At 37.2% G+C, this 24,769-nt stretch overlaps 1 protein-coding gene across 2 annotated transcripts; it reads right to left on the bottom strand.

Moving 5' to 3' along the window:
* Positions 1-1,987: 1,987 nt before the first annotated feature.
* Lipf (lipase F, gastric type) lies at positions 1,988-20,354 on the bottom strand. 2 transcript variants are annotated; one of them, NM_017341.2, is given in 10 exon segments: positions 1,988-2,343; positions 5,039-5,110; positions 5,548-5,619; positions 7,515-7,661; positions 12,365-12,501; positions 14,271-14,380; positions 15,444-15,642; positions 16,685-16,802; positions 16,941-17,053; positions 20,319-20,354. In NM_017341.2, coding segments are annotated over 9 exon segments (1,188 nt in total). In that variant the 5' UTR covers positions 17,043-17,053; positions 20,319-20,354; the 3' UTR covers positions 1,988-2,112.
* Between the last annotated feature and the right edge of the window lie 4,415 nt (positions 20,355-24,769).

The following is a 24,769-nucleotide window of genomic DNA, read 5'->3' as shown; positions in this document are numbered from 1 at the left end:
TACAGCCATAATCTCATTTGGTAACTAAGCTAAAGTCATATCTATATTTTGGTATGGAACTTACTTGTTACAAAAAAATTTAAAAGTACAAGGCTTAGACCCAGTCCCGTAACTATGATTATAAACTGTTTTTAGACGATTAGCAATGCAAGTTAGGAGCCAGATAAGAAACTCATGGTTCTGAGTAATTAAAAGGGTACTTTTGAGATAGATCAATTAGAAATGATCAAGAGTAGTCGAGGCCTAACAGTTCAGAAATGCTTTGCATAGATAGTCTTCAAAGGCGTCAGAAATCTACAGAATATGATGTTTATGTACATTTCCTTATTAAAGATAATTTGACTAGAGACCTGTATGCTCCTGACAGGACCCCTTCTTGGATTCTAAGAAGAAACTGAGCATCTATGGAGTTGCTCCAATTGTGGCAAGACAGCCACTGGGCAAGAATTGCTTCAATTCATCTACAAGTACTGCCCAGAAAGGGACACATGCAGACTAGGTGGGTGATAATCTTTGCTGAGCCAGAATTTTCAGCCCTTCAAAATTCTGCATTACGAAGGTCTGTCAGATGACCTTGGGCCAGAAGCTGAAGACTGATGCTCTAACATTTTGAGGAATGAGGGACTGTACAGGTGACCAGCGGTCTCTATAAATTGGCTAAGTTTTAGAAGTTATGCTTTGTGCTTCTCAACATTTTAGTTAATACTAGTCATCCTCAGATTTCTGATGGAGTTGAGGACTAATTTAGTCTCATAGTCTACCCCAGCTAGTTAACTTTGAGAAAATATAGTCATCTAGATGATTTTTAATGGTAATAGTTGTGCATAGCTTATATGTGATGAAAAAAAGTTTGTTTTTTTTTACTAAACAGAAAGTGTGATGTAAGATGATGTCATTATGCAGCAAGGCACGTCCAGGATAAGGCGAAGCCAATCATTAGATGAGAAGGAAGAGTAGGCGGGGTGGGAAAAGTCTAGAAAGGAGAGAGGAGGAGTGAGAGAAATCGAGATGGAGACAATGGAGCAGGATGATCCAGATCCAGGTAGACTAGGTCAATGTCATCTTGTCTAGGTGGGTGGTTTAAATCTTTATTAACTGGCAGTGAATTTATTGTGTGGATGTATTGTGGATTGAGTATTTAACATATGAATCTAATTGCTAAATTACAAGTTTCGGGAACTTGGATTTTACCCACCAAGAGGACAGTGTGTGAAAGCAACTGGTGGAGAAACAGCTGGAGCTCCGTGCTGAGTGAGAACGAGCAGGAGCTGGTTCCGCTGCTTTTTTAATCCTACCGCAGCAGCTTATTTCATATTTCATGCATTTAACCCTACTATTAAAATAGAAATCAAATTGTTAGTTACTTAGAACAAGAAGTCATACCCACGTTGAGAATGTGTTCATCAAACTCCCTAATTGGGATGTGTTTTTGGAAGTTTTTTTTTTAAGTTTTAGGCTTTTAAAACATTTTCATCAACCTATGGCAGTTCTTAGTTTGGTCAGTTGGAGGAATTGTATATCTCGTAGTTACCAGAACACAGCAACTTTAAAAATATTTTTGTTAGATGATGACTCAACAGCAGGTTAGGTCTGTAGTTATGATGTCAAGAGCAGACCTTCCAGTCTTCCTGAACTTACACCGGGGCTGTCTCTTGCTTCCCGACTCATGCTCAGAACAGGTGGATTTCTCATGGAGATCACAAGGAGGAAGTGACTCTTTCTGCATGTAGATCTGGCAGTGGTCGTGAATAGTGGTCAGAAACAATCCGATCACTGTCAGACACACATAACCAAAGTCACCATTCAGCTCCAGGACTCTTAATGACCCATGCTCCTAATCCAAATTGAGTTTAGAAAACAGTTTTGGGATGATCCAAAGAGAAATTTTACTTGCCTCAGAAATGTATTCTCTCAAGTGTTTCTAATATAGGCTTCCAAATAAAAATATTAGATTTCTTTCAATCAAAAAATTCAAATGACACATGAGAACTTTGCTGATGCCAATATATTTCTAAAGTCAAAATTACAGTAATATGTATTACATTTTTAAACACTGGAAAAACTGTATGAAAGGGGAAAAGATTTTGGAATGGATGTGGATAATTGATTCTTTTAGTCTTCTGCCATCATGGAAATCATCTCATTGTAAACCTCTTGAGGGGCATCCATTGCCCAGATGAAGTCCAGGTGATTGTAGGCAAGAATCTCCTTATGGAACAGGAGGTTGGAGAGTTTGGGAAGCAGCATGGCGACATCTTGGGGATCAGCCAGGATGTCATTGCCACCGTTCCACACTGCAACTGGCACAGTCATGGCTGACACATCATATTCAGGAGGCGTTTTCTGAAATATGACAGGTGAAAGAAATGGAGTTTAGGCAACCACAATTCCAACCATTGTCTAGTGTGTGCTAGTTCGAAACAAAGTCTAATGATCATGTCAACAAAGTCAACCTTACTCATAGAGCAAAGTGAGCACAGCCTAGTTTGGGTCCAATGCTTCTCAATCTCTAATAGGTGTGTCAATTCGTTAGGACTCTGTTACAATGCAGACTGACTCAGCAGATCAAACAGGAAAGTCAGGGAACACACATTCACAGGGGATGAAATATTGTTGGTTCTAAGCTATGTTTCAGTTCAGATGAAGGAAGGAGATTTCACTAGATTCTCGTGGGTGGATGGGATGGGTACATGCAAAACACAATGTTTATGTGGATGGTAGAGTATAACCTTCATGCTGGTCCTTGCTGTCTATCAGGCAGGCTCTCTTCCTTTCACTAGCAGATATGCCAAGCTAGCTGTCTAACAAGCTTTTGGTTGCTCTGTCTCTGCCTCCCATCTCCGAATAGAACACACTGAACTTACAGATAATGGTGCTTACATAGCAAACTCTTACCACTGACCCATCCCCTTAGCTAGGTTTTGATTAGATCTTGACTGGGGCAGATTGTCTCTACCACTCTGAATCATGATTTCCTCAAAGAATCCTGGGTTCCGAGTCACTTGTTTTGCGTTGATTCCCACAGTGTGTATTATGCTGGTAAACTTTTGTACGCTCTTTCACCTCACTGACAAGCTGCTCTGCCTAGACATCTCTCAGTTAGGGACCTGAGTGTGGCTCTTTGAGTAGAGCTGTCCCAGGCATTTCGGCGGGATGCTGTAAGTTCTTGATTTGATCTGTCTCTCTGCTTCTCACATCCCACTCCTCCACTTCAACGTCTCACTTGAGGAGGTTCTTTACTCTACAAAGGCTCTTGATTCAGAACTTCAGTGGGCTATTCCAATAGGCCGTCTCCCATCAGTTTCCGCTAGATGATTCTCAGTCTCGAACTTGATGACGTTATATCTTGGTTGACCTCTCATTCAGACTGCCTCACGCATACTACTACATGTTTTGGGTACCTGATTTGGTAATGTTTTTTGCTATATCTCTACTGATTTTCTCTACTTGCATTGTTCTATTTATTCTTTTTAAGATTTTCTGCAATATCATTAATAACCTCATTTACTCAAACCTGAAGGCACAGCTTTCATAAATCATTCTCTGGACTGTACAAAACAGCTGTCCATATAGCATGGTTAGTGACCAGGACAGTATTTCAGGTGAGAATATGGGTCTGTTGTATACTCACGTAATTTTCCTATATATTGCTTCAAATTCTGAGAAAAAAGTATTGGCATAGGTTTTTTTTTTAAGAAAACCATTATTAACACATATGGTTTATAAAGATTCACAAGGCAGAAAAAAGAGCAAGAGGGTCATCTCCTTGATTTCCGTATTTTAGACAAAATTTTATTAGGTGCTTTTGTTCAATAGGTTAATACTTCAAGGATACTAATCTAACAGCCTTAAAGTTTGGGAAAGAGCCAACTTACAGTCTACAATTTATTATATTATTGTCCCAGTAATTTATGGTTTTTTGTACATTCCCTCACACATGGGTTAAAGTATAAAGAATATCTATAATAAACACACTTTATTTTACTTCCATACCACTAAGGAAACAGCCTCCTAGATGTTATCCCTGTTAAATTAACATCACTGATTTCAACAATTACTCAGAAGTGTTATTCACTTGACTGGAAGAAGGGTAGACTGGATGATTGGTACTCTGGAAATCTAGGATTTATTTCTTTGGTTATCAGAATGAGAGCCCAGTAGAAAAGTAAATTCAAAGCAACTCTGTATTTTGTGAGTTGACCTTATAGTATCCTGAAAAGAAAAAGCCCTTAAAATCATCAAATTAGAAAAATCCACAGTGTGTGGATTTTCTCTATATGTAGAATCTTGTCTGAAAACATCCTTCTAAGATTTGAGCCAGAGGAACTAAGGAAAATCAGAGTTATTCAGCTACTAAGTGGAAGAAAAATTGGAGGTGTTTAATGAAAAGAGTGGCTCACAAACTACTCTAAGCCTTGCTTGCAATTAATCACTCATACTCCAAGAGTTTGCCCTGTGCATGTGGTTATGGATATTATCCTTTTATAGCTTGTCAATAATTTCCTAGTCCATGAATTATTGTGCAAATTTGCATTTAGCACCAGTTAGATCAACTCCACATCTGAGTTATTTGCAGCATAGTAAATGTGGGGATTACAAGGCACCTTGGTGCTCAGAAATATTTCTAATTTTGACCTGGAAACATACCACCTTTTCTTCCACATGGAACAGTGTTCCCATGAAATCATTTGCCTGCCTGTCCAGAGAGAGTAATGTGTGAGAAAACTGCTTAATCTTATGCATGGATATAACTGGCGACTTGATTCAGCCAGTTATACTTCAAGGAGAACAGAGTGTTGTGTGGAGACTGGATTATACAGCAGCGCTGTGGAAAGATCATATACTGTTAATTTACAGAAAGTCTTTGCTTGGGACCCAGCATTACTCTGAGAGTATGTTTCCAGAGCACAGTAGTGGGATAAGTAGAAACTGGACATTAGCATTATTTAAAAAAAATGAATACTCAGTCATACTATTCTTCTTTTCAAACTCTTTTGTCATTTAAATTATGAGCCATTTCAAGCTCAAAAAAACATACCTGGTTGTAGTGTAACATGTTCTGGGATGGGCTTCCCCAGTTGAAGGCTTGAAATTTCCCAGATCTAACAAGCTAATAAAAATTTAGAGGTACAAAAGGAAATAAAAATTTAGTAAGGCGTAATTAAAATTAATTAGCTAAATATTCTCATAACCACATAAAAAGTAATTTAATCTTCTCCAAATAGCTCATTTTTAATTTTTATAATTATTGAAAACACATTTTCTTATTTGAAATAATAACTAACCGTCTAGGACATATGTGGTAAAAAAAAAACTTAGCGTTGGTTTTAAATATTTTGTTTTTCCCTAGAAAATCATAAAAATAATTATTTCTTTGTTACTGAAATCATGTGTTCTCATAATATTTTATGTACATGAGTTAATGGTTATTTTTGTAGGTTGTCATATATAGAAACATTGCCTTACAGCAACATCTTAATAATGTACTTTAGGTTAAGTGTAAAAGTTCATTACCACAAAATGATGCTAACAACATTGAAATGATACCTGTGCCCAGTGGAGAAAGTCTTGAACAGATGTCCCTGCTGGATTATGCCCTAGATACACATCAAAACGACTCTAGAAATCAAGCACACACACATACACATAGGCTTAGACATAGTTGGTTTCTGAAAAACAATTGGGGCCATGTTTTCTGATTTCAATCCAGTGTTTCAGGGTAACCTTCAATGGCAGGGCAAATAGTGCCGTTAAATGCCACCTCAGAATCTAAAAAGCACACCACGTGTTTTAACTACGATCAGCAATGTGGACGGCTTACTAACTCCGTAGTTTTTTCAAAGAAGAGTTTGAAACACAAAGAAATTTAGACAAATGCCAGATTCACACAAATCAGTGGCAAGCAGTCTGAGGCTGGAAAGTTTTACGTAGCTTCTGAAGCTAAATCCTCAACTTTCAATTTAATGTCAGCATGCAAGAGATTAAACATTAATGCGGATTCGCTGTGTTTCCTAATTTTAATGCCTTGACTAATTATACATACACTCAGGTATGTATGTTTATATGATAACCACTGCTTACATGTAGCTATGGTATTCTATCTGGTTCCTAGATTACCTTGCTCAAACCCTTTAGTTCCATTTCCAGATCGCATGGGGCAGTTGAGTAGTGGGTCTTAGAATGTGACAAAGTCAAATGAACTCAAGGTTATCAAAGGGGCTAACGTCTCCATGTAGGCAGCACGCAGGAGACAAGCACTCTAATCTTGTTCATTCTCTGCATCTTCAGATTTCTATTATCTTTCTCTGAAAACTCTTATTGATAATAGATAAGAATCAATGTTTATTGGTATAGTAAGGATGGGCTGCTCTGCTCCACTCCTCACACATAATGAGAAACAGCCTCAAATTGAGAAGAAAAAGGGACCCTTACCACCATAAATGGAAACTAAAGGACAGAGATGAGCAAATGTCGATGTATTTATTCAGCTAGAGTGTGGATCATCCAGGCTGAGAAAGACAATTGAAACTGTTCTCCATAGAAACAGCAACTGTGATTTCACTGCTATGTTCCCAGTGAGTACTACGGGAATTACTATATTATCTTAAATAATAGAATGCTGTACATTTTAAACAATAGAATTCATTTTTCTAAGGCCTTTAAATGTATTAAATGAGAGTCAGGAATGAAAGAATGGCTCTATAATTCCAGTTACTTGGAAGGCTGAATTATGAAAATTTCTGGTTAAAGCCCTGCATTGGCTATAGATTAGGTGGCTGGGCAATTTAACGAGGCACTGTCTCACAATAAACATCATTTAAAAATATTAAAAATATATACCACTGGTAGAGCACAGTCCTAAAATTCCTAGGTTCCATCCACAGAACTACAAAAAGACAAAAGAAAAGAAAAGAGCAGAGGTATGTTTATATAGTATAATATACAGCATAAAAATAGGATAGTTTGTGCATGAAGAAATAAATACAGGAGCTCAAATCAGTTCCAAAGGTAGGATTTAAATTAGGCTGACATAAATCCATATGTTAATGTACCTTATAATATTGGGCTTTCTTATATATGCCTTAAAACTTCAACTCAGGGAGCAAAAATGCAGATCAAGATATGGACAAGCTGTTACACTGCTTCTCTAAAGTGTGTTTTAGAAAATTAATGGGAAGGGCCAGCATGATTAAAAGCATTTACAACATTTATTTGACAACTATGCATCATTCCTCAGAAGAGTCTTCCCAATAAGGTTCATTCCCTTCTGTCACAGAACGTAAACACCATGCCAGGCATCTAGGCCGTCACAGGCCAATCATAGTTTTGAATGAGAGCAGGAGATGAAATTGGAATGAAGGGTGGCTTATAATTTCTCTGGGGCCTACCACAATGCTCTGGGCACACTTGTCAGGTGCGTCTTAGTTCTCCTGAAGTATCCTTTCTAAGGGATGCTGTTAACACAAAGGTGTTTGGGGGAAACCTCTTGAGTGGAGACCACAATGCATACACACCACATTTAAGTTTTTCTTGTCAAATCCACAGAAGATGAATAAAGTGTTGCTGCAGAGAAGATCTAGAACCTCCCGTGAGCACACTTCGGTACTAAGAAAGTCATCAAAGTAGGTGTGGGGCAGGAACATTTTCTTGCCAAACATAAGCTGAAAAATAGAAGCATCATCAGAACATGGCGGCAGCCTAGCTGCTGAAGCAACTTCTGCAGATGTGAACTGCAGGCTCACTTCTTAGTTCTGTAAATTGTTTTAGAAGCTCCCTATCCTTCAGGCCCATTACCATGTAAAGAATCAATGCTGAATGATCAGACACATAAGTATGAAGCCCCAAACACTGAAACTTCTAGGAGGAAGCGCAGGCAGTACCATGTTTGATATAGATATAGGAAGGGACATCCTGAGTGGGGCTCTGTTTGTTCAAGATTTATGGCCAACTCTTGGAGGTGGAACCTCATAAACTAAGAAGCTTCTGCATAGGTAAAGAAGCAACGGACTGGGCAAAGCAGGAGGCCACAGAATAGGAATTTATCTCTGTTAGTTATACCTCTAGCAAAGAATTAATATCCATAACATATAAATTATTTAAAAACAAACAAACAAACAAATGACACCAGCGCACAACTCACTCAAATACTGGGCCCAGAATCTGGACAAAGAGCTCTCAAAGAAGAAAAAGGAAAGTATAATCAAAGCAAACAAACATCAAACCAAACAACAACAACAACAACGTGGCTAAAAAAAAATCTCAAAAAAATTGTTCATTGTCTCTAACAACTAGGAAAATGCAAATCTAAACAGCTTTGATATTTCATCTTACCCCAGTCAGAATGGCATAGATCAACAGAGCAACACAAAAAATTGTTGGGGAGGAATGTAGTGAAAGGGGAGTTCCTCACACAGTTGAAAGGGTTGCAAACATGAGAAGCCACTCAGGAAGTCAGTGTGGAGAATTCTCAACAAGCTAAAAAGAATCAACTCGGTTGTACCACTCAATTCACATGTCCAAAGGACTCTATGTCCTACTCCACAAACACTCGCTCAGCCCTGGTCACTGCTGCTCTCTCCACAGTAGCTAGGAAATGGGAACCATCTAAATGGCCTTCAACTGACAAATAGATAATGGAAATGCAGGCCATAGACACTTTGAAACACTGTTGAGCTGTAAAGAGAAATGAAATCATGAACTTTCCAGGTCACTGTATCTAGAATAGACCATTGAGTAAGGTAACCCAAACCCAGAAAGACAAATATATCAAGTTCTGTCTCTGAGGCAGCTAGTTCTAAATATTTAGATATGTGAGTATATATCTTGGAGTAACTACAAAACCAGAAAAGTAAAAATAGACCATTGGCAGGGTAGGAGAGTTGAGAGTGGACTATCAGGGTACAAGTGATCTGATGGAAGCTATCGGATGAAGGAGGGGCTCTAATTAAGAAAGGGGCGGGGATAATTACAGAAAAAAAGGAGGAGGGTAATATAACATTAAGGATGTCTGGAAAAGTCATAAGGCATTTTATTGTGAACTACCTAAATAAAAATAAAACCACACAATACACGTACATTTTTGTATTAATATACATATGTAGTTTAAATGAATTTAAATGAGTTTAAATTAAATAAATGAGTTTGGATTTTTCACCTGGATTGATAGCACCCTTGACAAACCAACACCAGGCATGAGAATCTCTCATTTGAGTTGTTGAAGCTGTTGATCACGGTTATTTAAGAGACTTCCAAAACATTGCAAACTATTGCTATTGCCCTTGGTTGCCCTCGCCATTGAAAAATCAGACACTGCTACTGAAGACACCTGCAAATTCAGACAAAGGAGCCAGTGACCTCTGAGTTGGAACTGACTCGAAAGCCTAATCCATTCAAACTTCCAAAAGAGGCAGCAACTGTCAGTTCTAACCAGCTAGTACAGCTATGAACCACAACAATGATTAGCCTGGCAAGATGCCTGAAGAGTGCAGAAATTGCACACAATTGAGGATAACCAATTGCTCTCTATTAAGGACTTGAGACCTACTCAATAAGAGGAATGCACTTCTAATACAGAAAGCCTATCCAGCTACCCAGGGAGAGTGACGTTATGAATCATGGAGGAGATCCTACAACCATCACTTTACTAAACCAACATAATTCTTAACTACTTTCTAAATATTTTTGCCTTTATACCCAGAGATAATATAGCCCTTACCCTTCTTAAAGGAAGTTGCCATTTGCAACAGACAAGAGATTATTACCACAACCAATCAGAGGGCAGAGTTGTAGCGCCCAGTCCCAAGTGATACATCTACAATACACACCCACACATAAGGTGCAGGGGACCATTGTGGAAGAGGGTGACTATAAAAGCCAGCTTGTCTGAGAGTTTGCAGTGACGTGTACCCTCGTAATGCCAGAAGTAACATCTAAAATGTCTCACCGATGTGACAGGCCTTACATGAGCTGACCAAGGATGACACCAATAAACATGCTAATGTGCACAGAGGAAAGAGCATGCGACCTCAAACCTACTCGAGGGACTATGGGTAACTAAGAAAAGCTGAGAAAACAAAAGGTGCTCTTCCCCAGGAAAGCACGCATTAATTGTTTATCAATACCGAATGGTCCGCTCTGAAAATATACATACAGTACCATTATCCAGCCTCAGTAGGTTATGCCTAGGAATATATGTGCATAGAATTATGCATCCGTGCATGTAGCAGCAAGTAGTGAAAAAAAGAAGCCATAAATTTAAGAGATCAAGGAGGGATATCCCTCCTTGGGAGGAGGAAAGGGAAAGTGAGAATGATATTATAATATGATTTTATAATGCTATTATAATCTAAAAATATTTATTATGTGCATGTGTGGGTTAATATATGAGCCAAAGAAGTTGTGTGGAGATCAGAGGACAACTTGTGGGGTCCTTTGTTCTCTCCTTCCATGTGCCCTGTGATTGAACTTAGGTTGTTAGACTTGGCAGCAATCTCCTGGACCCATTGAACTAGTTTGGCCCCTCTTTTTCTCAATGAAGTTGTAACTAGAAAGGGTGTATTATTGAATTGAGAACTGTATTGCCTCTCAGAGGAAGTTGAAGACACAGTGAATTATGATCCAGCTGGACTAATAAAGATTATGGCCAAATCATGAGATAACATGGCATAGTGTTGTAATTACTTAGCAACAGATGAGATCTGAATAATAAATTTTGAGACAAGGAGGAGTAAATGGGAACTCAGAAGGATATCGCTAGGAAAATCTTTAGATGTTTGCTTCAGTTGTACTGAGCATTGGGTAATTTTGCTTTATCAGTTTTATACTCAAGGAAGAATGGTTAGGAAATATCAGTGTTTCAGGCTAATTAGGACTAGGTTGTATCTGCAGTTCTGATTCATGCCTGTGACTCAACGTCTAGATGCCTCTGTCTTTCAACTCCTCTGCTCTTGCTATCTGAAAATCTGAGAATAAGTGGGAAGTGAGAGACTCAGAGCAGGAGGAAATGGTCACAGTCATGTTAAAGCCTTAGATTTTGCAGAAAAGTTCTATAAATACATTTGATTGCAGCCAGTGCCAGGCTTTAGATGTGCGTGCTAATTATGAGTGCAAGTAAATGGACAAGACAATACAGAAGGAAAAGAGAGGTTACTGTACTTGGAGCCTCAGGCTAAACTACTCTGCTGAAAGAGGCTGGGCAAATGTGCAGGCCTGTCTACACGGGTTGGCTTGAGTGAAATAGAAGCAGGGCATTAAGCATTTGAACACATAAGTGCTATCGATTCATTCCCATGTGTGTTCAATAATGCACTAAATATCATGGTCTGTTGAAATCCACACTACTGTCCTATGCAATTTCCATTTCTCAGGATAAGAACTCTTAGGCAGCCCAAGAGCACTGACCTCGAAGTCTGACGGTGTTTACTGTGCTCAGGCACTGCTCTCTTTATTTTTCTCCTTTCCTAATTTCTTTTCCCCCTCCTCTTCCAGGTTTCTTTTCTTCCCTCAACATAATAGTTTCATTAAATATCTGGAAGTTTCACACAATGCTGCTGGATCACATTCACTTCCTACTCCTCCCAGGTCTATCCACTCCTCCACCAAAATATCCGAAACCACCACCACTACCACCACCAACAACAAAACAAAACAAACAAAAACAACAAGAACCAAACACAAAAAACAAAAACAAAAACAAAAAACCTCTACCAACTCCAACTTGTGATATATATATATATATATATATATATATTTTTTTTTTTTCCTCTGAACATGATCAAGCTCTCAGTGGCCAGCCCCTTGGAGTAAACCGAGTCCTTTGCGCTCAGCCACACCCTTGCCATTGACTGTGAAGATCTACACTTCAGAATTTTTAATACAATTTTAAAAGATTCTCTTCAATAGCTTCCTGTCTGGGCTGTTTCTTTTCTTTCTCTCCTTTTCTTTTCTCTTCCCTTTTTTGTTTTTTGGCTGATGGGTAGTGGATGGGTTGTCACAGAAGGCTTCAATATCCCTCTGGTCCTACCTGAGATTCTTATTTGACTATTTTTCTCTGCTTTTAACACTCCATTCCCTGTTGCAGGAGTAGAACTGTTACCTCGACACAGGTGTGTGGAGTGCTTGGTCAGTGAAACATCCTTGATTAAAAGCAAAACACTTACTGGCATTGACAACCCACTGTAAGCTAACCAAAACCAAAGGAGTAAACGGTAATTTCAGAGGCAAGAGGGGATCCGCCTATGTTAATACAGTAAGAGAGACAGCACAAACATATGCAATTTAGCTTGAGGATATGAATGTGTAAGGTACATTTGTTTACGTTGATCTGTCTGAAGTTCAGTGACAATTGGGTACCTTAGTCACATACCTTGAAAAGAAATGTAGGAATAAATGAAATCTTTTTCAAGGGACTTTGTGTATACTTCACGGTAGCAACTGGAGCTAATGCATAAAACGTCTTGATTTTTTTGGCCAGTGTAGGATTGGTAGAAAAGGCAATGAAACCTGAAATAGAACAGACCATCGATGAAGAAGGTGTGTGAATGTGTGTGGTTTTCTGTTTTCGGAAGTGTGAGATTATCTTGGACTTGCTTAGAGATGCCATGTTAAGCACGCTGAGAAGTTGGCCCAATGGTTTGTTGAGATACATAAAAGCACGGTAATAGCATTTAAAGATATTTCATTAGTGGAAAAAGAATTGATATATTCAGTCTATGGTAACCCAAGAGGGAAGCAGAGTGGAGAAATTCGCTGTCAAGCCATGCAATTTTCCTCACCTTGGTAAGTTCTAGGGAGACCATTGCAACTGCACCTCAATTTAATAGCCTTGGGCTACAGACATCCCACTAAGTTATATTAAATGTGTCACTGAGGTTATGACAGCCCCTTGTAGCCAAGCACAGTTACTGGCTGTTATTAGTACCCTGCAGGCTGAGTCACAAGGATCTGGAGTGAAGCCAATCTAAACTAGCAGGACAGCCTTGTTTCAAAAATCCACCACCAACTGCTGCAACAGAGAAGCCTATGACTTCCAGGCAATTTCAACAACTATCCTCTGAGGCTGCATTTCACTCAGCTTTTCAAACACAAGTAACCACTTCCTGTCTTTGAATTCCAGAATGCTAGCTGCCCTTGCACATCACCTCTGAATTTGTTTTCTCAACCACTGAACTCTCATGCTCTAAATACAGGAATAAGTCGGGCTTGTCCTAAGACCTCTCCTCTTGGCTGTCCGAGCTGACTTCATGGAATGTTAAATGCAAGCTCACTGACTCCTATTGAGTAGCGTCAGTCTAATATCCTTCCTTGACCTGCATACTGTTTATGACTGACTCCATCTTTACTTGCCTCTTTAATAGATGACTTACAATCTTCCCAAGTTGAACTCCTAATGTCTTTACATAACAGCTCTTCTTACCTCTTCCTTCCTCACTTGGGGTAAAGGAATCTTCATTGTTCTAGGAGCTCAAGCCACCAACTCTGGCATTGTCTTTACTCCTATTTTTGCCTCATATACCATAGATCCAACATTTTAGTAAAGTTTGTTGGTAGTATCTCATTTGCACACATATACATGTACATATGTATCTAGGCATGTTTGTCTGTCTGTCTGACTGTCTGTCTGTCTGTATGTGTACACATTTATACTGCTTGATTGGGTATCTTTATTCTCACATCTCTCCTCACCCCTCAGTAATCCAGCTCACCAGAATCCTTGGCATGAGTTACAGTATGTGTTCTCCAGCTGCTTCTGAGTTCCTGCCATTACTACCCTTCAGCAATTAGAAGGAGCATATAATGGATCATGTAACTCCTCTATTAAAAATCCCTTCGTGATTTCCTCTTTACTTATATGCCCGTGCAATATCCAAGGAACCCTGAATACTGTGTTCTTTTCAGCAGCCACAATGCCGTCTCACACTGATTCTTTCTGCCCGTCTCTTACTCTGACTCATCCCCATGATGAACAGCACCACCGCTTCCCTGAACACGTGTTCCATCGTAGCATTCGTTACACTTGCTGTTTTCCCTCCCTAGAATGCCAGGCCGGCGCTGGTGTCTGAGACACGCTATTAGCCTATTTCTTGATGGACATGATACCACTTGCTTGACTTATTTGTTCTATTGTCTGGTTTATCCATCTCTAGGGTAGGAGGATCAATTGTCCTTATGTCACTGGGTTGCAATGGCCTGTGGCATTTTATAAAGTTCTACAGCGGTGGCAATGGTGCAGGGTAGATATAGAAACTGCTCAGTTTCAGCATTTTACTTACCAATAGTGGTGCCCTGAGAATGACCAACATAGTGTATCTTCTCTTGTCCAGTTTTCTGTACAATGAAGTTTATTGTGGCGGGAAGGTCATATTTAGCCATTTCATCAAAGCTGTAAGAAAAAAATAAATCAAACAAAAATATATTTTCATTTTATAATTGTAAAACTCAAGCCCTTCACCCTCTACCATGGTTCTCAGGCCCCCATTCACAAATAAACTATATCTAAGCCAAAAATCATATTTATAGAGAAACCTCTATTTCTACTTGAGGAATAGAAAACTAGATACTTTAATTATTGCCAGTTATATATAAACCCCTAGCAAACGCCAGGTATTTGGGGGGGGGTAGTTACTTGTAAACAAAGGTCATTATTTTCAAACATGTATAATGGCTGTAATCTAAATATAACCAAGATGTGTATCTATGGATGGGCATTATTTTTATTTCTGAAATGGAAAATGAGGTTTAATAAGCACTTGTAGTTTACATTCCATTTTTATTTACTATGAGTCCCATCTCTGTAGTGGCTTCTCATTGTGTACAGAATGAACTGCAACACACTCACTAGATCTGGTTCCTATCAACATGCTAGTGTTCTACTGTGTTCTCTCTCTCTCTTTCTCACTAGACCAGATACACATGGGCTTCCTACCAGCTTCCACAACCATCAGAACTCCCTTGCACCTCAACAAGGTCAGCTGATCCTCTCTGTCAACTATCTTTCTCAGTCATTTCCAAGTTATATTCCTAGGGCTTGAGAAGGTATTGGGAACCTTTGGTAACTTTTCTGTACCCAACATTTGAGCTTTTGATGTTAATGAAGACTGCTGTTCCCCCTTGCCCCAATTCTGATGCCTCTCTAGTCTATTCGCTTCTCCCTTTGCAACTTTCTAAGAACAGCGAAGTGCCTTGCATCCTAACTTTAGCTGTGCTGTTGGTTTTATTTGGAAAAGCAGTTTTAGGCATCTCTTGATCTTTGGTATGGAGGTTACAGCAAGCTTGAAGGAAACACTTCCCTTGGAATGAGGCACATAGAAGACTCAAGGGTTGGAATAAATGATACAGCTTCCTTCACCTCCTGCCTAGAGGGCAGTTGGCTGTGATGAGTAAGAGAACGGCTACACTTGTGGATCCCAAATGCATGTCCACTTTGAATTCTTCTCTTCCCTTACCTGAAAGCCCAGAATTCAACTGAGTCTGGTGAGTAGTATACATTTTTCCTGGACCATGTATTTCCTCGACTGTTCCCCAGCCACACATCATAGCCAGCGTCTGCTAGCATAAAGGCCAGGCTGTTGTTTGGTAGATTTGCAATCCAGTTTGTGGCTGATGCGATCAAACCATGCTGCAAATACACCACAGGTCTCTTGCCTAGGGAAGAAGATTACTCAAATGTTATAAACTTATTCTTTATAGAGGGTAGACACGATATGTTCACTTTGTTGTTGCATTTGATATCTTAATTACCTTTTCCCAAATATGTCTCATGCCAAAATTGATGAAATAGTACATTTTATTTATTTTCAAGGATTTATAATTTATGTTTATGTGTATTTATGCAAGCCTGTACATGCTTATGTGAACCACATATGTGCAGGAGCCCTTGGAAGCCAGAAGAGGACACCCAATCTTCTAGAACTGAGATTATAGGCAGTTATGGGCAGCCAGCGCGTGAGTACTGAGGATTGAATCCAAGACCTATATGAGTGGCTTTTAACTACAATGTGATTTGTTTGGTACATACATTTTATTTTCATTCATTGCATTTGTTTTATTAACACAGGCCCTTGCATATGCTAGGCAAATGCACCACTGAGTTATATCCTCATCTCATATTGTACATGCTGAATGTGTTTACTCTATTATATGCCAGTTGTGTGTAAATAAAGATATTCAAATGATGGTCTAAGGAAATTAAGTACTATATAAATGTAGGCTGTATGTAATAACATTATGCTGCACAATTTTTCTATAATGAAAAACTATGAAAATTTAACAATAACATCAAAATAAAATGACCTTTATCTGTATTGGAAATAGATCTCTGGCTGTCTCCCAATTTTCCCCTCTACAATAGTACCTGGCTAACTTCCTGTGCTTGGTTCAGCTCAGTTACTATAGTAAAAGAAGCTGTCCCCGATTCCTCGTCTGGTTAGAGGACTTGAATAGTTTGTAAATAACAGTAGGACTACAATTTATCAAGATCACTTGGTCATCTTTCCGTCTCATTGACTTGATTGCTATTTACTGATGATTGGAAATGAAATCTTGTGTTGTAGAGTGAGCTACACTTATTTCATCCTTAGAGGAAAATTAAATGGGGGGAGAGCAAAGAGGGGAGGGTAGAGAGATAGGAGAGGAAAAAGAAAGAAGGTAAAGGAGAGAGAAATGAAGGGATCGAAGGAGTTTGTACCTATATTTTCAGAATTATTCTTCCCATGAGGAATTCTGTAGACCCCCAGAATGTAGCCATCTTCAGTAACAACTTCATATTCTTGACATGGATATCCCCAGTAAGTTATCATCTGACTCTGAGGAGGAAAATTAAAAAAAGAAAATCTTTTAAGTATTAATTAGTTTGAAAATGCATCTAACAGACATTTCTAATGAATTTTAACTGTTCAGACCCATCCTGAATCTAATCCTAGTAATACCCGTATGTTACTCACAATATTCATATTTGCTTCAGGGTTTCCAGGACCCAGTTTTCCAAATAGGCCATGTGCACCTCCGAATGTTGATATCACACTTGTTATTAATAACAGCCACATCTTGTACTGCTCTGAAACAAAGACATAAGCTGTGTTATGGTTCTATAACATTCAATGTTTTGGTGATTTTGCCTCTAAGAGAAGTACAGGGATGATTGGGCTTGATTACATTCTGTTGAGCAACAAACCTGGGTAATATATAGGTAAATTAATCTTACTGTTTAAAATGTTTTCACTGCGATTGTTTCTTCTTTTTCTGTCTGTGTGCACATATGTGATCATTTGTATGTTTGTATATGCATAGGCATGTGTGCATGTGTGTGTGTATATGTAGGAGAGCAGAGGGTAACCTCAGCTGCCCTTCCTTAGGAATCAGGGTCTTTCACTGGAGATTTCTTAATAGGCTGGGTCATTGGTCAGAAAGAGCTAAGAACCTACCTGTCTCAAATCTCCCATCTCTGGGATTACTAGCACACATCACTGTTCTCAGTTATTTTATTGGTTCTGGGACTGGAAATTGGGTCCTTAACCATGCATGGCAAGTACTTTACTAATTGAATCATATTCTCAGTCCTGATTTTTTTCTCTTGAAAAGCATTTTCAACTTAGATTTTCATCCTTATACATAGAATTTTAATCATCAAATAGCTTTCCGTCTATTAGGTGAAACAAAGATTTATTATTCTGTATGTTTAAGACTTGCATCAAACTTGATTTGTGAGAAGATTTGGACTGAAGGGTAAGTGGGTATTTGATGACTTAAAATCAATTTTAACTTAATGTGCATTTAAAATTATCATCATGGAATTGAAAGGCGACCCACTTGATAAAAGCAAGCCCGATGACCTGCATTTGTCCCTCAGAACTCCCTCCCAAAGGCTGTCTCTGCCATTCACATGTTCTCTGTCTCAGTCATATCTGCCCTGAAATAACTAGAACTATTGCTGTGCTAAAATAATTAATAACAGCTAGTTTATAACTATTAGCTGATTTGAAATCATTGCATGAATTTGAAAGCTGATATCACCAAGAATATGCATAAATATAATTTTAAGAAAGTGTTGCTCTTTCAATTTCCTACTAAGATATTATCTCTTTGAAATTACTTGGGTAAGTCATATTGCTTATGACCAGTGCACTATGTAGCTGTATACTTTTCTCAGAAGTATATTTAACTGCAAAAAGAGAATTGAGTATTTATTACTTGTAAAATACATAAGGGCTTTACTAGTTGAATTCGCTCATATTTATACTCTAAAAATCTATGTTTTAGAAAACAATCATTGTAAAAAATGGGAAAAAGGATTCAATCTATGTTCTTACTTAAATGATCCATCTTTTACATAACATTTTCAAAATCATATCCTATATGTAGTTATAACACAGTTCAGGCTTATGATAAATGAATGAAAATCTTAGATTGTAAATATCATGCTATAGCTAATCACCGATAAAACTGGAATAAATTCTAGCTACTTGTGTTTTTATATTTTGATTGTCATTTCAAATTATAAGCTTTGATTTTGTATAGAGAGATTACACATTCTTTTTTACCATGTGGTTGTTATTGCCATTTATTCTTTAGTATAACTAATACATGAGATTATACTTATACTATTGAAACTTACTTAGATAATGTAAGCACCAACTATGAATTTTAGAATATTCCTTTATTAAGTTTAATAAAAATATTCAAGTGAGAAATATTTTTTCTCACGTTTGAAGAGAGGCCTTGTTGAAGATTGTTTAAAGTAAAATTATGTTAGTGTATCTGAAACATAGTTTTTATTGTGAGTAGGGTGCATTAGAAGTAAATTTGGAAATCACAAATAAAAAATATTTTATACATGGACCATGCCTTCGGGAAGCAGAGGCAGGAGGATCTCTGTGAGCAAGCCAACTTTACAAAGAGAGTTCCAGGACAGCAAGGGTTCCACAGAGTAACCCTGTCTCAAAAATCAAAACAAACAAACAAAGAGCAATGAATAAACTATACTTTAATTGTGTGTGGTGAACAATTCATCAAATTTGGATCATTTGTTTCAAATGGTGTTCCTTGGAAAAGGATGAAGTTTCAGTTGCTACCACTATTTCAGCAAACACTGTATGGTTCTTCATTAATATCGTACACTGTGTAAAGTTCTTGACTTCTGTGGAGCTGAACTAGAAACTCCAAGACCTAAATCCAATCCTCTGATATTGGGATGTAGCCAATTAGTTTTGAAATTGGATATCATGGTGTCCCTGGAAATGGATTTAACTAAAACTTCTCTGTATAATGGAAATTCAGGAAGGGATAAACCAGTTTATAAAGACTAGCCACGATTTTAACATCCAAACCAAATAGTTGTCAGATTATTAAAAAAATTGACAGTTCCTTTAAAGCATTTCTTGTGTTAAGCAAGTAATTTGCCTTTATAAAGTGAGGCTCTTCGACATATGGTTTGAGGTACTAGATATTCCAATAACAAAAGTCAACAAGAAAGGCTCTAAAATACTTGGGACGTGATTAAATTCCTTAAAACATATGATATCAAATTCCAGGATAATATCAGTAACCAACTATTGCCCAATAGTGTGCTCACACATGTAATTTGAGTTATTTTCACAATCTTTTCCTTTTCTGTAAAATAGGACAAACAAGAGTATATTCCTCATTGATACAAACAGTATAATTATGTTAATATAAGTATTATTGCTGTTATTATAAGTAAGTATTATTGGTATTACTACATTTAGTTTAAATGATTAAGTCTTTGGCATTATGCTCCTTACTTTGCAGATGAATAAAACAAGACCCAACAAGTATATAGAAAACACCCAAGCCAAAATCGTACTGGCTGTTTCTAAGGATTATCTTCCCTTCTACTGTAATGTTTCATTGGAATGACCTTAGGCAGGATATATAAGAAATGAATTGGAGACAACTTTCCCAAAGAATTCAAACTTTTGTTTCCTTTGTTTTAATTTGAAGAGCTATATTAGTAGCCTGTTGAGCAATGTTACTGGTAATTGTTAATTCAATACCAATTAGTGGATAGTGTTATGTTACCCAATATCAATAATAATGATTTCTATGATGTGAAAGGGCTGGTCTATAGTTTGTCAAAATTATAACCTGAAAAGACAAAACTTCACAGTAGATATTTATGACATTTATAGGCACATTCACCTATCAGTAAATAAGAATTTCATTTACAGACAATAAAGAAAAATATAAGCCAAGCTCTAGAAGGATAGTACATAAATTAAATGAACACATTTAACTCATGATAGGTGAAATAAAGAAAAAAAGGACTAAAATTTCAATTAATTTTGATCATCAAAAGTACTTACAGTGCCCTCAGAAACAAGATTCTGCTTCTCTGGTTGCCTACTTTAGCTAATGGACAGTTGCTCCTTATATACAAAATCTTAACAATGGCCAGAAATGATTATTCATTCTCTTATTAAATTATCATAGGTCCTTCATATCTGGACATCATTCAATATTAAAGCACAAACCTTAAAACCAAATATTTCAGATGGCTGCACATGGAATTGGCTGAACTTTAACCTTTAACAAAAGCAAACATTGCCCAAAGGATTGCTGATTAAAAGTAATTCAGGAAACAAGAAAAATGATAACTGATAACATATAAAAGCCATTGAGCATGACATACAATGCAAATGATTTTGTAGTTGGGCTTAGAATAAATGGCTCATGGTAGTAAAAGACTTGATCATTTGTTATTTAAAAAAAGCCTGCCATTGGCTACTCTGATCGGATGTTAAATAAGCCAATTTTTTCTGTGCCAAGTTGAAGATTTATTATGTCTTTGGTCATTGTCTTTTGCCCTGCAACTAATATATGAAACTTGGCCCCTGATTGTAAAGAACAAATGAGCCATGCTATGTAGTCTTTATGAAATTTCTTGGTTACAGTTTAAACAGCGTAAATTACATTTTCATGACAGCACTTAAATCTATAGCAGAAATAGTGAAGAAGTAATCATTATTGGGGAAAAAAAGTTCATCCATAGGCTAATGCTTTCCAAAGCTCCCCAACACAACTAACTAGAAGTACAATGAATATATAAGACAACATTGGGAATTATCAAATACTAAGTGTGTTTATATATTCATACAAGCTAAGGTGTCACTTCCATTGTGTCTTGGTTGTCATTGACAGCCACTAAATTTGTAAAGGCAAAGAAGTTATTTCATTATAAAGAACAAGTTAGAAAGGAAAATCTTTAGTTTTCTACTTACTGTTATAAGGTTATTCGAATTCAGTTCTCCAGCAAATAGTAAACTGTTTAACTATGTTTCTCCACTCATTTGCTTAAATAAGCAAAAAAGAAAATAAGGTGTGTTCTCTTGGTCTTTGACTGTAACTGAAGAGGATTTTGATCTAAGAGGATTTTGGGGGAAAGGTACATATTCTACTAGTTGCTAAAAGATCTTCATGAAGACAGCAGCTGAACAGCGAACACATTTCCACTTCTCTCTGAATGCCTTAAATCTGATTCTCTGGCAGCAGTTAATGCAGTTCCCAACATGATGTTTGCTTAGCCCACTGTCATTATATCCTCTTTCCTCTACCTTTCCCCCCAGACTTCATGTTGGGTTTAAGTTTATAGTGTTCTTTACTAAACACTGGGCTAGGAATCTATTCCTACATCCCTGTGAGACTTTGCACTTATCTGTATTTGAGGACTTGCTATATGATAGCTTATTATGGCTCTTCACTAGGCCACACACACACACACACACACACACACACACACAGAGAGAGAGAGAGAGAGAGAGAGAGATACACAGACAGACACACAGAGACAGAAAGACCTGACACACAGACAGACATACATTTACACAGACACATAGACACACAGACACACAGACATGCACGTGCACACAAACATGCACCACACAGACACATACATAGACATGCATAGACATACAAAAGCACATGGACACACACATAAACATACACATATAGATAGGCAGACACACACATGCACACAAACACATACAAAGACACATACACAGATACGCATATACAGACACATAAATATACAGACAGACACAGATAGACACATATATGCACAAAGACATACACACAGACACACACATGCACCCCCTATTCTTTAAGTCAACTACTGCATTTTGTTTATTTACTATTATTTCTTAATACCTAGAATTTGTCTGGAATGAAATATATACATGATCAATATGTGCATATATTATTTATATTTAGAAAAGATTTAAAGAGAGAAAAATAATTACAAATTTTCTGTAGACATTTATGCATATGCTTAACTAAATATGCAATATATACTTTAGTAACTAATTCTATGATTAGAAAGACCCTTGCAATCATTTTCATGTACATGTAATACAAAAGAAGATGCTTAAGTATATGTGAATAAAGTTAAAATAGAATATAATTATCTTATTGCTAATCTCATTGATAAAAATTTACCAACAATAATCAGAAACTAGTTTTTTCTTTTAAATTTTACTTTACGTATGTAGAATTATGATATATATAGCATGGCAACTTCACACATGAACAAGTTGTTAAGTCGATACATGTGTATCATATGTAATGATCAAATTCAGGAAATTAATTTTCCTATATGCCTAATATATTACAAACTTGCTAATATATAATATTTGAACATTATTTTAGTTATAGTATACTTATTTGCATGTATTAATTACATAAGACAATGCATTTTTCTCAAATTATATACCTAGTTTTATTATTAGTGTGAGAATCAAATTCAGAATCTCTCATGTGCTGATTCAGTAGTCCCATTTCTAATCTGTGGGCTACTCCTCTGAGGGCACTTCTAGCTCATGATATTTCAAAATGTATGTACAGTATGTGCTGATACAGTTAAATAATTACCTTTCCATCTCTTATTATTTTGTGTGTGGAGCCCCAGGTTTTCTCTCCTACTTATCCATTACATATATAATATATAATATTGCATCATGTACTCTAATTTAGAGTTCTATAACTTACTGTAACTTCACTTTTACATACTTATGTTTGGGTTACCAGTTGTTTAACCCCTCACTAATACCTCTTTCTACACTTCTTCTCAGCTTATAGTTATTATCACCCTTATAAATCCTGATTAACCTTTTTAAATATCTGTATCTGAAGGAGAGCAAATGTAACTTGTCTTAGAAAACAATTAATAAACCTCCGAAAAAAATCCATTATTTAGACGTGTAGTAATTGTTCCGTGATTCTGAAATGTTGAGACAAGCACTGAAAACCACCACTGATGTTTGGAACCCAAGGAATTCATTCTCGACAAAGGAGATATGCAGGCAAAAACATGAAGAAGGTGGGAATCTGGAATTCAAGAAAAATATCAACATAGAAAACATGAATGTGTGTGTGTGTGTGTGTGTGTGTGTGTGTGTGTGTGTGTGTGTGTGTGTAATATGTATGGATAAGTAACTAACCTTGAGATTAGATGAGATCACCAAGGGAAAGTAATTTAATTTTGGTTATTTATTAGAATCTTCAAGAGAAAATTTCAATATATATGGCTTAATCTCATTCAGAGGATTTTCAGGAAGTATTACTGAGATGAGATAGGAGATTTGAGGGAGTATGTGGTTCATGATATCTTCATAATTTCAGGAGTTTTAAGATCTAGACATGGAGTAACCACCATCTTACTGAGATCTAGCAAATTGAGAAGGAAATTGCTCCAAGCTCCCTCCTGTCTTTCGATCGACAAATTCATAGCTGAACTGACTATTTAGTTGGTAGTATCACTTGCTTGGCAGAAACAGGCAACAGGTATACTATCAAAGGATCTTTGAATTGTTTCCATCTCCCTGTATTCTGTCCTATCTTGCTTCCCTACATCCTCTGATGGTGATAATCTGCCTTGCCACACATAGTGACAAAGAGCAGTGGAGATAAGCAACCCTGGAAAGCAGAAGCCAACATAAATCTTTCCTTCCTTCAGTTGATTTTCTCAGGCATTTTTTTGGAGATAGATAAACTGACTAGCACAATGCCCCTTTACATCAGGAAGAAACAGGGAAGGGAAAGTGTTTTTATTCCTAATCCTTAAGGCAACAGTAGAATAGACTATTGAAAATCTAGCAGGATCTCTTTTGTTGACTTCTGTGAAGAGAGTAAGATAGGTATGTTTTAGAATTTTTAGACAAAGACTAGTCTTTGGAAGTTGGCTATGCTACAACTTGGCCAGTTAGTCTTGAATTAATCCCTTAAGTATAGAGAGATAAGGATACTGATCTCACTCCCAGAATCAACAAATTCTAGCCTTAATCCTGCTGAGGTTTGCTTCCTACCCCAGGCTTGGCTACTATATGGGTAGGAAAGATTTTGATGGACTCTCCAATACAGTAAAGAGAACTGAAGGATAAGAAAGACATTGAAGAGACCTTTTCTTAAGATTCAGATGCACAGGGATAGAAATATGAAAAAGCAAATGGAAGAAAGAAAAGTCTGAGGTATCTTGACTCGAACTTTCTTGTCAGGTTTCCTGCCTCCTGCACTATCCAAGTCACACCAATGAGGTTATTAAGAGTCTATTAGACAAATATACTTTTCATATTATATGGAATTCTTGCATTATTATGTATCATTGCATTTTTAGGGCTATTCTCAAGGTAGCATACTAGGTACCACCTCTAATCTACAAGTAAGTAAAACACCTTGAGCAGATCCAATCAGCTATGCACTGGTGATGATAGATGCTTTCAGGAGTTACACCTACCACATACAATTTTTATTGGCCCCCCCCATC

This window comes from Rattus norvegicus, chromosome 1, assembly GCF_021556685.1.
Source record: "Rattus norvegicus strain SHRSP/BbbUtx chromosome 1, alternate assembly SHRSP_T2T, whole genome shotgun sequence".
In the NCBI taxonomy this organism is placed as follows: domain Eukaryota; kingdom Metazoa; phylum Chordata; class Mammalia; order Rodentia; family Muridae; genus Rattus; species Rattus norvegicus.
The sequence above is the reverse complement of the archived record's forward strand: the minus strand, read 5'-3'. Positions and strand labels throughout refer to the sequence as shown.

Excerpts from the sequence above, each read along its gene's own strand:
- Lipf (XM_087584690.1), bottom strand. The coding sequence starts at position 17,042 with ATGTGGCTGTTATTAATAACAAGTGTGATATCAACATTCGGAGGTGCA. Across the intron at positions 12,502-14,270 it reads TTCTCAGGGCACCACTATTG|GTTTCATTGCCTTTTCTACC; the intron begins GTAAGTAAAATG and ends GTTCTATTTCAG. Across the intron at positions 5,111-5,547 it reads ACTTTCTCCACTGGGCACAG|CTTGTTAGATCTGGGAAATT; the intron begins GTATCATTTCAA and ends AATTTTTATTAG.